At 52.6% G+C, this 16,339-nt stretch overlaps 1 protein-coding gene across 1 annotated transcript in view; it reads right to left on the bottom strand.

The window, feature by feature from the left end:
- Positions 1-16,339, bottom strand: part of CACNA1C (calcium voltage-gated channel subunit alpha1 C) — a 459,786-nt gene that overhangs the window by 10,480 nt on the left and 432,967 nt on the right. Inside the window, exons 36-42 of the mRNA XM_060164442.1 lie at positions 10,814-10,979; positions 10,126-10,253; positions 9,390-9,486; positions 8,977-9,079; positions 4,499-4,600; positions 2,323-2,450; positions 1,849-1,983 (exon numbers count right to left, since the gene is read on the bottom strand). Of these exons, the coding sequence (XP_060020425.1) occupies positions 1,849-1,983; positions 2,323-2,450; positions 4,499-4,600; positions 8,977-9,079; positions 9,390-9,486; positions 10,126-10,253; positions 10,814-10,979 (859 nt within the window). The remainder of the gene's footprint in view (positions 1-1,848; positions 1,984-2,322; positions 2,451-4,498; positions 4,601-8,976; positions 9,080-9,389; positions 9,487-10,125; positions 10,254-10,813; positions 10,980-16,339) is intronic.

Raw genomic sequence — 16,339 nt, 5'->3', positions numbered from 1 at the left:
CGAAGGCTCTAATGGGGTTTAAATAAAGAATCCAACTGGCTCCCTGAGCTAGGAGCTACGTTGGCCAAACGGTTCTGAGAATAAGAAGGGCTTAGTTACTACACCAATTACACTCTGGCCTCCTTTCCCCTGGGAGAGTCTTAGATTTCAAATCAGGAACCAGGGTTTTCCCCCGACGTCCCCCCTTGTCCCGGGCAAGTGGGCAAGTAGCTACCTGCAAGGCTGGGGGTGTCTCTTGGGGTCACACTGACGTGCTAGTGTGTCCCCGAGGCCATTCAGTGACGGACATTTCACAGCGACAAGGAGGAGGGTGGTGAGGACAAGACAGCCTCAGGGTGATGGGCTCCTCTCACCCCCATGCTTCCACCGCCTGGGAGCCTGCTGGGGCCGGGAGGCGGGTGAGAGGCCCTAGCGCAGTTCTGGGTGGTAGTGTCTCACTTGCTATAGGATTTTTAGCCAAATACCTTGGGGATTCATGAAGAGACCTGGGTGCAAGGGCCCCAGAATTCCAGTGGGCACTAGTTTTCACTGTTAAAACTGATGGCAGGGGCTCACCTGGTGGCGCAGTGGTTAGGAATCTGCCTGCCAGTGCAGGGGACACGGGTTCAAGCCCTGGTCCGGGAAGATCCCACATGCCGCGGAGCAACTAAGCCCATGCGCCCCAACTACTGAGCCTGCGCTCTAGAGCCCATGAGACACAACTACTGAGACTACGTGCCACAACTACTGAAGCCTGTGCGCCTAGAGCCCGTGCTCCGCAACGAGAGAAGCCACAGCAATGAAAAGCCCGCGCACCGCAACGAAGAGCAGCTCCCACTCGCCGCAACTAGAGAAAGCCCGCACGCAGCAACGAAGACCCAACGCAGCCAAAATAAATAAATTTATAAAATAGATAAAAAAATAAATTAAATAAAATTTAAAAAAATGTATAAAACTGACGGCAGCCTCGGTATCCAGGAGGGGAGAGAGGAGGCCGGAGGGGGCTTTGGGGCCTGGAGACCTCATGGTCTAAGTCAAGATTGCCACTGGCTTCCAGACCTCTGCTGCCTGGTGCCGCACATCTTCTGTTTTCTTCAAGAGAGGGTGGAAGTCCAGATTTTTATTTGAATGTACCAGATTTTCAAATGTTGGCGAACAAAATAGGTCTGTGGATGCGACGTGGCACAAAGGCCAGCACTTTTGCAACGTGTAACGTAGAAACGTCTCCTAAAAAACATTTCCTTAGCAAAACAGCTCCCTCGCACCTTCTCCGAGGGCCAGTGATGCTCTGTGAGCTGCCGGCTCCGGGGAGCCCCGGCTTGGGAAGGACTACTAGGCTTGGATGAGGTGAAGGGCTGGGGGAGGGCTGGGGAAGGGCTGGGGGAGGGCTTGGGGGAGGGCTTGGGGGAGGGCTGGGGGAAGGCTGGGGGAGGGCTGGGGGAGGGCTGGGGGAGGGCTGGGGGAAGGCTGGGGGAGGGCTTGGGGGAGGGCTGGGGGAAGGCTGGGGGAGGGCTGGGGAAGGGCTGGGGGAGGGCTTGGGGGAGGGCTTGGGGGAGGGCTGGGGGAAGGCTGGGGGAGGGCTGGGGGAAGGCTGGGGGAGGGCTGGGGGAGGGCTTGGGGGAGGGCTTGGGGGAGGGCTGGGGGAAGGCTGGGGGAGGGCTGGGGGAGGGCTTGGGGGAGGGCTGGGGGAGGGCTGGGGGAGGGCTTGGGGGAGGGCTTGGGGGAGGGCTGGGGGAGGGCTGGGGGCGGGGAGCTGGGATCCTGCCGAAGACTCAGGGCTTCCTCCCTGGATTCAGGACGCCAGCCCACCCTTCTGCTCCAAACCCAGCTTTACGGAGGTGGAAGACCGCGGCCGGGGCACCCTCCTACCCTGAAGATGTCATCTTCCGAGGCCGCGGACACAGCCTCCTTCATGGCCTTGTCCAGCTCCTCCTCGGCGGTCAGGTCCCCGGAGATGGCCCGGCGGATCTCGGGCCCGAGGTCATGCAGGGTGCGCAGACCAGCCTGGAGCCCAGGGGGATGATGCGTGAGGGCCCTGGTGCCCCACCTGCCACCCACCCGCCCCTGTGCCTCTCCCCGCAGCAGGCCAGCCTGCGGAGGTCCACAGGGCATGAAGGCATGTTGGGAGGGGCTGTTTCGGGGGTGTCAGCAGACCCCCCGGCCAACTCCCCGAGCTCTGCGGGCTGCGAGGCCACAGGAGGGGAGGGTCACCCCTGCAGCATCCCCCTTGGGGAAGCCTCAGGACCCTCAGGAAGGGACCCGCCTCCAGCCAGCCCGTGAGAGCCCCGGACCTGGCAGAGGCGAGACGAGGGTGCCAGGCCCCCGGGGGGCGAGGGCCCTCACCTGCAGGGACAGGGCGTTCCTCTGGGGGGGCTTGCCCACCAGGCCCTGCTCTTTGCGCTTCTTGAATTTCCGGAAATACTCTTGGATCAGGAAAGTAGCGTAAAACTTGCCCACCGTGACCTCATCATCTGAGAGCAAAGGGAGGACAGGGTGAACAGGGCGTAAACAGGGGGGCTGGCCAGGCGTCAGGAGCCTTTTGTCAGCATCCACGCCTTCTTAAGTTTTCTCAATTAAATTTTTTGGAAGAGGCTCTCCATGCACGTGGTTCAAAAAGACAAAAACATACAAAAAGGTGTGTGTACAGTGAAGAGTCTCTCCCCCCACCTCCTATCAGATAACCTTTCTCTTTTGTTTCTTATTTCCCCAGAGACTCTTGATGCAAATGCTTCCTGCAAATAAGCAAATATATTCCTACCCTCTCTTTTTTTCACAGAAAAAGTAGCCTATTGTCAAACTTATTTCCCACCTTGCATTTTTTACTTAACTGACCTTGTTGATTAACTCTTTTAAGATTCTGAAGCTCCGGGTGCCCACTGATAATCGCCCAGTCCCCTAAGGGCTAGCGTTCTGCTTAAGGGTTGGTGGGAGGGGTTGGTGGGAGGGGCGCAGGCCCCCCATCTCGGTCGGGGCTTTCTAACCCCGCAGCTGGGCTGCTCCCCAAGTGACACAAGACAGAATCAGCCTCCGTCTTGGGGACAAAGTGGGTGGTGAGAAGCGAGTGGGGCCCCGAGGGGAGCAGTTCCTGCCCCACGAGGAGCCCCCCTGCCCCATCTTCTGGTTCTTGGGGGAAGACGGGGCGGAAGGCCTGGAGAAGGCTGCTGGGTTGCATCTGGGGGCTGTGATGGCTCCCCTGCTCCTAGCTGTCTCGTGACAGTAGCCAAACCCACAGCTGCTTGCCTTCCGTCCGGCCGGCAGGGTCCCCAGCCCCAAGTGGAGGGGATGCCTGAGCCCTGTCTGCCGTGAATCGGGGAAGACTGGGTCTGGTGGGCAGGGTGGCCCCCTTGGACCTGGGTCCTGAATCCACAGGGCTCTCACCACCAGCCTGGGGTCAGCTACTCAGCAGCTGAGAACCAGCTCCTAGAACAGGCGTCACAGAACCGTGATGAGGATTAAGGGACGTGGTGCGTGTGACGCCAGGCCGCGTGGCGCCCATCCCCAGGCCTGCCTTCCTTTCGGGGGTGGGTCTCGTCAGGGGCAGCACCCCCTTTTAAGGAGTGTTTTGGGAACGTATGGGACTTTCTCAATGTCACTGCGATTGTCACCATGCTTTGGGGATGCTGCTGGCGTGAACGACGTGGCTCTGGACGTGTCCCGAAAAGCACAGTGAATACTACCTTGGCACCCTGCCAAGGCCACGCCAGACGTCTGTGGGGGGACCTCCCGCTGTAAGCACTTGAGCTAAGACCCTCACTCGGCTCCACGTGGGACCTGCACGGCTGTGATATTCCAGTTTCCCAGGAATATACCTGCTGTTTAAATGGATGGAAGACCACTTTGTTTTGTTTCAAGCTGAGTAAGAAGGGTGCACATTTCAGAAAACTGTGTCCCTGACGGCATCGCTCCGTGAATGTGGTCCCCACGGGGCTGGACCACGATCAGTCTGCACTTACCCCACGTGTGTGCCCAGAGCTGTCTGTACTTATTTAAAGACAGGCCATAAGCCCGTACTTACTTCAAAAAGACAAACGCAAAACGTCAACAATGTCAACACTGTTTGTTTCCTTTAAACACAAACTTATTCATAACAGTGGGTGGAGACGAGCGTTGGTCAGTTAACTAGAAATTCGGGCCCCTGAGTTGTCCCTGAGTATTTATTTATTGAAAAACATTTGATGTTAACGTATTTCACATTAAAGTGTTGTACCCATACTTTGGCAACTGTATACGGAGGACAGTTGACAGAGTCGACAAACACTGCCCCGGGAGGATCAGGAAGGGGCGTCCCGGGGGGCTCCTTCTCCAGGACCCCATCATTCCTAGAGCACCCAGCCCGGCAGGTTATGGGGAAAGCTCCGCTTTGCAGAGTTTCCTTGAAGTTCTGCCAAACCTCCAGGCATCGGGGGGCCTAGCTCGGCCTCCTCTGTGACCTCAGGCTTGGACCAGGCTCCAGCCCGAAAGGGCAGGCCTCCCGCAGCCTGGACTCAGGACTCGCATAGCCCGGGGTGGGGTGGCTCACCTCCCGCAGGCGGAACCACCTGGTCCAGCAGCTTCATGCTGGTCCGCTTCCAGATCTTCTTGATGATGGCCCGCAGCTCCTCGTTGGCCTGTTCCAGGTTCCCTGTGGGGAGGGAGATGCAAGGCCGACTGACCAGCTGCCCCTGGGGGCCTCCCGTGGGCTGGTCCTGCTGTGGGGGTGGTGGCCGCGGCCCACGGGCTCTGCCTGCAATGGCTCTGGCCCGTCAGCCCCATCATCCTCCCCCCGGGGCTCCCGCTGTCCGCCTCCGTCCCCTCTTGGCCTCTCTCCCCTTCCTCCCTGCCTGCTGCTTGGTCGCCAGGGCAACCCTGCACCCACTCTGTGTCCCTCCTTCTCCTTGAGGGGGCCCCTGAGGCCCGTGAGACTGCTGGAGCTGGATCGAGCTGGATGGCCACAGGGGCTCCCCCTGGGCCGCCAGGGAAATGTGGGCGACTGGAAGGAAGTGTGGTCCCTCCGCAGACCCACGTGGAGCGTCCACGCTCGGGGGTCTCTGTGTCAAAGCCCTTTGCTGAGTCTCCTGCTGGGAGAAGGTGGCAAAACCTTGGCGTGGAAGCAGAAACCAGAAGACGGGGGTCCCGAGGTTGGGGGCTTCTCTGGGTCTCCTTTCTCCACTGGCAAAACAGGCCTAATTAGGTGCCTCTCTGTGCGCCTCTGGGATACTGGCCTTACAGCCCTGGGAGAGGAAAGCTGAGACCCGCAGCCGTAAGAGAGGACCGGGGGGCTGGGTCTAACACACCCCCAGCTCTCTCCCGCCACCACCAGGCACGCGCCCTGCATGGCCCCTGGAACCGTGAACTCGGGGCCTTACCCTGTGGTCGGGTTATGTTATACGGCGCATGTGCCGTAGGATGGGGAAGCTGTCCAGTGGGGCCTGAGCTAATCCCAACAGTGGACTAGCTCTTCACAAGGAGAAGGTCCTTAGGGGCAAATTCCAGTTATAAAATAAACATGTCCTGAGGATGTAAAGTACAGCATGACAGCGTGGGGACTTCAGTTAACAATACTGTACTGTACGTGTGCAAGTTGCTAAGAGAGTGATCTTAAAGGTTCTCATCACAAGAAAAAAATTGTGACTGTGAGGTGACAGGTGTTAACCAGACTTGTGGTGAGCATTTTGCAATAAATACAAATACGGGATCACTATGTTGTTCATCTGAAACAAATGTAATGTTACATGTTAGTTATGACTCAATAAAAAATCACACAAAGCAAAAAACAAACAAAAGTAATTCACGACGGGGGCCAAAGACAAGAGAGTCCTCCGTGGCTGGGAGCAGGGCAGGTGCAGGGCTGCGTGCGGGGCTCGGGGGCCTTGGGGGCACAGCCGAGAGCTGGTCCTGCACCTGCAGCGAGTGAGTCTGCTGACAGCCTGAGCAAGTCGGAAGTGGACTCTTCCCCGAGCCCCGGGAAGAGGACACGTCCGGGTCAACAGTCTGGTTTTGGCCTGGAGGCCCCATGGTTGGACTCCAGACCTTCAGAGTGGGAGGTGCTGTGTGGGTGGTGACACGGCAGCGGGCGAGCACAGCGGGCTCAGAGGCCGGCGCCGGGGAGGTGGCCGGCGGGTCCCGACACGTGTAGCAGGAGCCCTGATTGACACGATGCTCAGATACACTCGTCTTCCGCGGCGGGCTCAACGGTGCCCCCATGTTCACACCCACCTGGAACCTTAGGCGGCCTGTAGGTAGAAATCTTTGCAGGTGTATTAGCTGAGATGAGGGCGTGCTCATTGGGGGAGGGGACGACATTCATCCAATGTGACTGGTGTCCTCATAAGAGGAGGGGATGCAGAGAGACGCTCAGAGAAGACAGCGGGGGGCGGGCGGAGACGGAATCAGGGAGCGGAGAAACCCAGCGAGGTGCCTAGGGGGCCCAGCACTGCCCGCACTGCCAGCAGCCGGGACAGGCCGGGAGGGGCCCCGTCCGCGCCCCCAGAGGGACCCACCCCGCTGACCACTGGCGCCTCGCCTTCGGACTTCTGGTCTGACTGTGAGAGAATGAATTTCCGTTGTTTGAAGCCCCCAGTTTGTGATAATTTGTTACGACAGACCTGCGCAATGACACATCTTCCAAAAGGGTCTGTCACTCTTCTCCAAGCCTTAATTCATTCTCACCGTGAGCTATGTAACCTCGAACTTCATAACCCTTGCTTCATGTCTTCTAAGTGTTTCAGGACATCTTCCTTCCGTATCCTGGGTTGATGGGGCCTGGGACATTGCTGGTTCTCTCGAGCAGGCGCTAATTTCTCTCCAAATACCCCAGCTCACAGTCTGCAGGGTGAGGACCGCGTGGCATTTAGTCTCCCGGATTTAGATGCTTTCTCCAGTTTCTTTGTAGTTGCTTCTAAGAACTCACCTTTGCCTCCCGGACTTAAGGGTTTAACACGTTGGTTGCAGGTGGGGAGGGTGCCTGTCTCTGGTGAAGGTTTGCCTTGAGTTGATGTTGTGGGCCCTTTGGGAACTATTCCTTTTTTTCTTTTCTTTTTTTCTTTGGCCGTGCTGCGTGGCATGCGGGATCTTAGTTCCCCAACCAGGGATCGAACCTGTGCCCCCTGCAGTGGAAGTGCGGAGCCTTAACCACTGGACCGTCAGGGAAGTTGCCCTTTTTTCAGTTTTAAATTGTATTTTATGGTGGTAAGAACACGGAACGTGAGATCTACCATCTAGCAGGACTTAACGTGAAAATGCAGAATTCTGAGCTACAGGGGCGGTTGCTCCTCAGCAGACAATGTCTGCGTTTGGAGTTTCCTTTGATTCTTGGCTTGACTGGTCCCCGCACGGCTGGCTTCTCCCCCGGTCTCGGGAGAGTGTTTTCTCAGGATGGGCTGTGCGTGTCCGGCTCTAAGGTTGAAGAGTCTTTGTCTGGGACTTGGTTTGCTCTGACGAGCATCTTGACGGTGCTGAGTCCTGGCTCCAACGTCAGCGCTTCTCGTTCCTCCACGGGATGAAGATTCATCTCCTCACTTTACATCAAAACTTAAGGACCACAACACGTTCCTTCCAGGAGTCTTTCTAGCTTCCCTCCTTGAAAAAGAAAACCTTCCCTCCTGGAAGGAACCATAACCACAGTCATGGTGGAAAGTTTGGAAAAGTAAAGGAAGAAGGTAAAGGAAGTGAAGAGAAGCGTCTGATTCCACCGCTCACGACAATCTAGGCTAACGTGTTAGCGAACTTCCCTCCAGGCTTCCCCCTGGTCACACACACGCCTACACAAAGTGTGTGTTCCATCCGTTTGGGCAGAAATAGGCCTGTTTACCCGTTTCAGGTTGAGTTACGGCCTTGGCTGCCGAGAGCGTATTCTTCAGCCTTAGTTTCTTCTTAGTTCAGCAGCAGAACTTGAACTTCTACAATTTTTTTAAAGATTAGCTCATTATTTTGACAGGCACCTTGCTGGCCCTGTTCTTTTCCTACATCTAGGATGTTTCTGTTATTTTCTGAAAGGATTTAGCTGAGAGAAGGCACCTCCTGGCTTGTCCACTGAACTGAATGCCACACGTCCCCCCACCTTTCTCGTTTTACAACCGAAGAAACTGAGGCAGAGAGAGACTCGCTGACCGTCACACGATATCAGGGTCCAGTCCCCTGTTGCCCCGCCCAGGGCTCCAGCCTCCTGAGGCTCTGAGATCCAAACGTCAGAAGGCGGAGGCGACACTGCCGGTCCCACCTGAGTTTTCTCTAATTACTGCGCCGGTGGGTTTCAGACTTTGCTCACGTGAATCCCCCGCGGCTGGTGCAGGATGCACGTTCCGAGTTCGGGGCTGGGGCTGGTGCTGGGACTCAGCGTCTCAAACAAGCCCCAACTCCGCGAATCGCAGGAGGAGGCTGGGAGCTTTGGGGAAGCAGCTGCATCTCGTCAGTTGCACCTGCAGGCTTTGCAGCTGTGAGGACAGCGGGTCATCGAAGCCAAGCTGCTGGCCACAGGTCCCTGTCGTGCAACCTGGAAGACGGTCCCTCCCGCCAGGCAACACGGGGGAGCGCGGCCCCCCCCGAGGGAGCCCCGTATGAGGAGCACGGGGGCTCTGACCCCCACCTGCCGGCTGGCTGAGCACGTGCCTGCAGGCGGGCGAGGGCCGACCTCAGCTCCAGTCACCACGTCCGCTCTGACCCCTTCCTGATCGACACAGGAGTTTAACTTGCAAGGACGGTTGAACACTTGAGACCCACTTGCAGCCAGTGAAATCCCACTGTGATGGGGCTCAGCCCCGCTTCAGGTAACACTCATCTCCTGCTCTCTGAACTACACCCAAGGACCCTGAGGTGTCACCCAGGATGAGCTCTAAAAACTACAGGCAAGGAGGCCATTCAAGGAGCAAAGGGCACACGAGCAGACCTGGCACCGCTAATACCCCAGAGGTGACAGTTACTGCCGCGCTGAGGCTCTGACACCCCGCAGGAGCCGAGCTGGGCTCCGGCTGGTCCACTAGGTCTCCCGGTGGCTCTCCCAGGGCCCCCGGATGACCTTACCTTCCGTTTTGATCCTCAGGGCCGTCCGGACCAGGGCAAACAGGGTGGCGTTGAACATGACCGTCCCGTCGCTGTTCAGGGGCATGTTCATGGAGACCAGGCGCTGGTGGGGGAGCAGAGCTGGTCATCACAGCAGCCGGCTCCTGAAGGACCCTCCCGCAGAACCCCCGAGGCAGGAGGATGCCGAAGGGGGGGGGGCCTCGAAATGCGTGTGCGTGTGTCACGCGTGTTCCCTTCAGAGTCTGAGAACGCACTGTGGGAAGGACCCCTAACGCCTACTCTGGCTCTGGCTCCTTTCTTCAGGCTCATAAAATACTGTCCTCATCCCCGTAGAGGCTTGACGTCCTGACCAAGGTCACAGAGGCATCTTCCCTCCCATGTCGTGTCTCCCACGAGCCCAGCTCATCTCTTACTTTGCAGGCCACGCGGTGAGGACACAGCTTCCCAAAGCCCAGGGGGGGCTGAATCCTCCGGAGCAGGGTCACCACATCCAGGTGCTTGATGCGACCCCTAGAAGAGGCAGGAACGGGGGGGAAGGTCAGTGCGGCGGTCTCGGCCAGTAGCCCGGGACTCAGGCACCCGGGGCGGGGGATCCCCCTGCAGAAGGAACTCTCCACGGCTGGACCCGAGCGACGAAACTGGTGCTGAGCTGCAGAACTGCACGGCAAAACTCCAAAACCAGTATGTACACGTGTTTAGGATTCTAAGGAGCAATTTTCCATCAGTGCTATATTCACGGTGGAAGGGATTTTAGTAGGCAACGAAATTCTCAATATTACTCCTGCTTCAGTGAACCAACCATCTGACCAAACGGTATTTCCAGTGTCAACCAAACGCGGTGGCTGGACTGATGGGCCTACGGCAGAAAGGCAGGCAGGATCTGCCTGGCCCCGGACATCCTGACTCGAGTCCCTGCTGGTTACTCCGACACCAGGCCCTCCTGTCCTGCTCAGCTGAGAACAGCAGGCGTGTTCTTCACTCAGCCAAAGCCCTCCCGTCGCTGGCCCTGACCCTCGACCCCTGTGGCCCGTGCAGGTCAGTGTTTGCTGGGGATCCGCCCCGTGCTAACCCGTCTTGACCCGCTCCCACAGGTGCGGTCACGCAATCCCCTTGCGGCTTTGGGGATCAGGCTCCCCTCTGGGGACTTACTTGGCTTCAGGGTCATACTCCGCCCAGATTCTCTTGAATTCGTCCAGGTGGTGGGGACCCAGAATGGACCAGTCCCTTGTCAGGTAGTCAAAGTTGTCCATGATGACAGCTACGAAGAGGTTGATGATCTGTGGAGAACGGAGAGCGCGGGGAGATGCCCTCGGAGGCCCTTCCAGCACACGTGGTTAGCAGGCCACGCGCGGCAGAAGCCGGTGTTTCTGAAGACGCCCAAGTGGCACCACTGAAAACACCGGCCCCCGGAACGTGGCTCTCTTGGATGAGGACCTGACCCAGCTCCCCTTGGGTTTGTGCAGGTGAACCCCCGCTGTGGGCTGGCAGCTTCCCTCACACCCAGCTGGCAGGCGGGGCTGCCAGGGACGGGGGGTGACTGTCCACCACCCTCCCCTTGCTCCTTGTCGAAGTGCCAGAAATGTTTAAGGGGCCTCCTGTCCTCGGGGACGACGCCACCACCACAAGGGCTGAGAACGGACGAGAAGGATGCTGGCTGAGCTCACTCTGGGCCAGCTCCGCCCCCTCCCTCCAGTGCGGCTGGGCCGTCCCAGGGACACAGCCCTCTAGGCCGGCCTCCCCATGGGGCACCCCCGAGCGTGAGCTGCAGAGACGCAGGGCGCGGCTGGCCCGGGACTGCGCGTTGGTCACCCGAGGCCGCGGGTCCCGCCCGGCTCACCAGAAAGGCGCAGAGCATGTAGAAACTGATGAAGTAGAAGACGGCGAAGCTGCTGCCGCAGGGCGCCTCCCCCTCGGCGCTGCTGCCCGGCTCCGACTCGGGCGCGCACTTCTTGCCCGGCATGCAGGCCAGCATGATGTCCTGCCACGCCTCCCCTGTGGCGCACCTGGTGAGAGACCACGCCCCAGAGCGGCTCACAAGGCCCCTCCCTCTCCTCCCTGGCGGGCGAACCGCTGAATTGAGTCTGCGGTTCGTCAGCCCCCAGTGCTGACACATCCACTACATAGGAAAACATACAGCATCGTTCTGAATGTCCGAAAATTTTCTGTGAAAGATAGCAAGCTGTACCTTTTCTGCAAAGTCCCTCCTTTTGCAATCCATGTGAAGTTTTGAGATTTAGCCATTTGGATGCATTTTAGCTCTGGTTCATTCATCCTTTGTGGCAGATCCCCTATGAGTATACCATTAAAAAGCCCCACCGCCCTGTTAAGGCTTTTCCTTTCTTTGCTGTCTTGCCGTCACGAAGGAGCCTGCAGTCACCACACTGGGCCGTCAGACGCCTGCTTCGGGGTGGAGTTGCCGGTGCGGCAGGTGTGTCCTCACCGTACTGAGCGCTGCTTGTTCCCCAACTGGCGCTCCTGGCGTCACTGCCCTACAGACTCGGCAGCTCTTTCCTCAGCTTTATTGAGGCAGAATCGACAAATAACACTGCAAGCTAGAGCGCAGATCATGATGATTTGACTGATGTGCACATTGTGAAAGGATTCTTCCCACCTAATTAACACATCCATCCCCTCACAGATTTAAAAAATTTTTTCTTTTCTTTTCTTTGGCGAGAACATTTAAATTCTACTGTCTTAGCAAGTTTCAGTGATAGATCAGTGTCATCAACCATGGTCACCATGTTATAGGTTAGACCTCAGACCTCATCCACCTTATGGCTGACAGTTTGTGCCCTTTTACCAGTCCCTCCCCATCCCATGTCCCACCCCCCCAACCACTTTTCTATTCTGAATTTAGACTAGTCAACTCTTGGTATTAGTGAATTTTAAAAAATGTTGCTCGGACTTCCCTGGTGGCGCAGTGGTTAAGAATCCACCTACCAATTCAGGGGACACGGGTTAGAGCCCTGATCCGGGAATATCTCACATGCCGCGGAGCAGCTAAGCCCATGCGCCACAACTACTGAGCCTGCGCTCTAGAGCCCACGAGCCACAACTACTGAGTCCATGTGCTACAACTATTGAAGCCCGCGCGCCTAGAGCCCGTGCTCTGCAACAAGAGGAGGCACCGCAATGAGGAGCCCGTGCACCGCAACGAAGAGTAGCCCCCGCTTGCCGCAACTAGAGAAAGCCCGTGCGCAGCAACAAAGACCCAACGCAGCCAAAAATCAATCAATCAATAAATAAGGTTGCTCATATGATGGGTGTAAAGTGCTAACTCACTGTTGTTTTAATTTGGTTTTAAAATGATGAATAGGCTGAGAACTTCTATTTCATCTGCTGAATCTCAGGTTCGTGAGATTTTTGCCCATCTGTCTCGTGGGCTATTTGTCTTCTTGCTCATTTGTGGGGCCTTTAAGCTTTCTTTATATTAATCCTCTGTCAGTTACACACACTGCAAGCAGTGTCTTCAGTCTGTGTCTCGTTTCCAGCTTTATTGATGGTGTATTGTGATGAATCCAAGTTTTACATTTTAATGTGGTCAAATCATAATTTTTCTTCTGTTCTGTGCTTTTCACAACTTGCCTAAAAAATCCTTCCCTATTCTAGGCCATAAAAATATTCTCCAATATGTTCTAAAAGGCCCAAGTTTTGTTTTTCATAATCATAATAACCCATTAATATGGAATTTATATGGGGCCCCACACGAGGTAGAAATATGCTGTTATCTTTTTCTGTCTAGATAACCAACTTTCTTAGTACAATTTATTGAATAGTTCACCTTTACCTACATATGTGAAATAGCTCTTGACACAAATCACACTTCCGTACGTGTATGAGTCTCGTGCCAGCCTCTTCGCTCTGTCCTATAGGTTTACTCATCTGTCTCGACTTCAATGTACCACGCTGTCTTCATCACTCCAGGTTTGCAGCGAGTCTTGATCTCACACAGAGAGTCAGTGCTTCCAGCCTGCTGTCCTGCAAAGCTGTCCTGGCTTTTCCCTTTCCTTTTCGATTCCACAGACACATTAGAATCAGCTTGTTGAGTTCTATGAATAATCCCACTGAGACTCTTACTGGAATTGCATCAACGTATAGATTAACTAGAGGAATTTGACATCTTTTTGCTATTAAGTCTCCTAACCGTGAACCCGATCCAACTCTCCATTTATTTAGGACTTCTAAAATGTCTTTTAATAAAAGCTTATAATTTCCCTACATACATCTTTCGTTAGGTTTTTTTCTAGGTAGTTTACTTAAAATAAACAAATAAAATGCTGCTGTTATAAATGGTACCTTTAAAAAGTTATATTTTCTGTTTGCAACAGATGTGGAGAGAATACTATTGACTTTATATATAGAAGATCTGCTGAACTCTCTTATTATTCTGTGGTTTCTCTTGTATAGTCACATAGCAATCGGCTTTTTAAAAGATGTTTTATTTACATATTTTCTTTTTAAAATTGTGATAAAATACACACAACATAAAATTGACCGTCTCAACCATTTTTAGGGTACAGTTCGGTGGCAATAAACACACCCACGGTGCTGTCCTACCGTCACCACCATCCATCTCCAGAACTCTTTTCATCTCGTAAAACTGAAAATCTATGCCTCTTAGACAGTAACTCTCCTCCCCTCCCCCCTACGCCTGGCACCACCATTATACTTTGTGTCTATGATTTTGACTAAGTACCTCATGTGAGTGGAATCATACAGAAAACTTGTCCTTTTATGACTTCTTTCACTGAGCATAATGGCCTCAAGTTTCATCCATGTTGAAGCAGGTGTCGGAATTTCCTTCCTTTTTAAGGCTGAATAATGTTCCACTGTGGTATAACCACATTTTCCTTTTCCATTCTTTTGATGGACCTACAGTTGATTCCATGCGCTAGCTATTGTGAATAATGCTGCCATGAACAGAAGTGTACAAATATTTCTTTGAGACCCTGCTTTCAATTCTTTTAGGTATATACACACACAACTGGAATTGCTGGATCATATGGTATTTTTAATCTATTTTTAATATTTTGAGGAACCGTCGTACAGTTTTCAACAGTGGCTGTTACCATTTTACGTTCTTACACGTAATGCACAAAGCTTCCAATTTCTCCTCATTCTCATCAGCGCTTGTTTTTCTGATAGCAGCCCTCCTGATGGGTGTGGGGTGCTATCCCATTGTGGTTTTGGTTTGTATTTCCCTGACGATTAGTGATTTTGAACATTTTTTCCTATGTTCATTGGCCATTCACTTATCTTTTTTTGAGGAATGTCAAGTCCTTTGACCATTTTTAAATTGGATTGTTTATTTTCTTGTTGTTGAGTTTGGCAATCAATTTTTTTGGCATTTAATTTTTTCTTCTTCTCCAATTCTTACCCTTTGGTTTATTTTTCTCGTCTTATTGCATTGGATAAAACTTGCAGTATCATGTTGAAAAAGTGATAGCTTATGAGCTCATTTATTATATTTACGGATCAGCTATTACCTGTTACGGACTGAATGTATGAGTCCCCTCAGAATTTGTATGTTGTGGCCCCAAACCTCAATGCATTGGCAGGCACTTAAGTTTAGATCAGGTCATGGGGCTGGGGCCTCATATGAGATTAGCATCTTTATAAGAACAGGAAGGGAGACTGGCGCTCTCCTCTCTCCCCACGAAGCGGGAACACGGTGATAAGGCCGCCATCTGCAGGCCAGGAAGAGGCTCCCACCAGGAACAGAATCATGAAACCTTGATTTTGGACTTCCAGCCTCCAGAAATGTGAGAAAGAAATGCCTGCTGTTTGAGCCACTACATTTATGGTGTTACAGTAGGCTGCCCACACTAGTACATTATCAGTATATGAAAGTGATTGTTTTCCTTTGTTAATTGTCACCTTCCTGGTCCTTTTAATTGTTATAAAGGCTTTTGAGTTGCTTTGCTTGGGTTTTAGTTGGATTAGCCTAACCAAAGATAGTTATGTCTACATATTTTTATATCTCTAGTTCTTACTTTCTTCCCTTTCTTATTGGTATCAGCCGTATGTTAGTCTTACAGAAAGAGGTTTCCTACCCATTTTTACTCCTGGAAAGTTTATGTAACATAGGAATGATTTATTCTTTGATATTTTGGCAAATAGCAAACATAAATATATTGGATCTAGCCTTTTAGAGGACTAAAATTTTGACCACCTTTTCAATTTCTGTTGTGGTTAATTAAAAAAATATTCTTCTCAAGACAATTTTTGTGATTTCTCTTTTCCTATATAAAAGCATCTAGTTCATCTAGATACTCAAATATATCGGCATTCATTTGTTCATAATATTCTCATCATTCTAAAAATCACTCCACATCTATAATTATGTTGCTTTTCTTATTCCTGCTGTTGCGTCTTTTTAAAAAAATTGAATTTGATGAAAGTTTGTCTATTTATTGGTCTTTTCAAAGAATCAGTTTTAGGGTTTATTGATGAATGTTTTTGTTTTATATTTTATTAATTTCTGCTTTTATTTTAATAAATGCATTCCTTCACACTTTGGGGTTATTTTCCTATTCTTTTTCCATTTATTCGTTTACTTGCTGTAAATTAAAAAAAAAAGTTAATTTTGGCTCTGAATTGTCCTTTGGCTTACTGGTGCATCTCATAAATTTAAGATAGAGCGTGGGACTTCCCTGGTGGTCCAGCGGTAAAGAATCCGCCTTGCAATGCAAGGCACATGGGTTCGATCCCTGGTCAGGGAACTAAGATCCCACATGCCGCAGGGCAACTAAACCCGTGCGCCACAACTACTGAGCTTGCGCGCCTCAACTAGAGCCCGCGTGCCACAAACTACAGAGCCCACGTGCCCTGGAGCCTGCACGCCACAACTAGAGAAGAGAAACCTGCACGCCACAACTAGAGAGAAGCCTGTGTGCCACAACGAAAGACCCCGCGTGCCGCAACTAAGACTCAAGGCAGCCAAAAATTAAAAAAAACAAAAAACAAAACTTAAATAAATAAACCAAACAATCTCAGGCCCAGGCGAGGGGGTCTCATTAAAAAAAAAAAAAAAAGGAAGATATAGTGTGTTCACATTCTCATTTCTGAGTAGTTTGTAGCCTCAGCTGCGAGTTATTTAGAAGAGTGGCTCGAAACATTTAAGTGAACAGATTTTGGAGGGACTACTGGTTTTCTGGTTAATTCCTAATTTTTTATGCCCGTGCACCACAACGAAGAGTCGCCCCCACTCGTCGAAGCTGGAGAAAGCCCGCATGCAGCAGCGAAGACCCAGTGCAGCCAAAAATAAATAAATATTTTAACAATTGTACATTTTCTGAGTTCTCTCTTTAATTAAATTTAATGAATTCTCTTTAATTCATTAACGAGAATTCTCGTTAATTCA

Source organism: Lagenorhynchus albirostris, chromosome 11 (assembly GCF_949774975.1).
Source record: "Lagenorhynchus albirostris chromosome 11, mLagAlb1.1, whole genome shotgun sequence".
NCBI classification, from domain to species: Eukaryota; Metazoa; Chordata; class Mammalia; order Artiodactyla; family Delphinidae; genus Lagenorhynchus; species Lagenorhynchus albirostris.
This window is presented reverse-complemented; position numbering and strand designations above follow the sequence as displayed.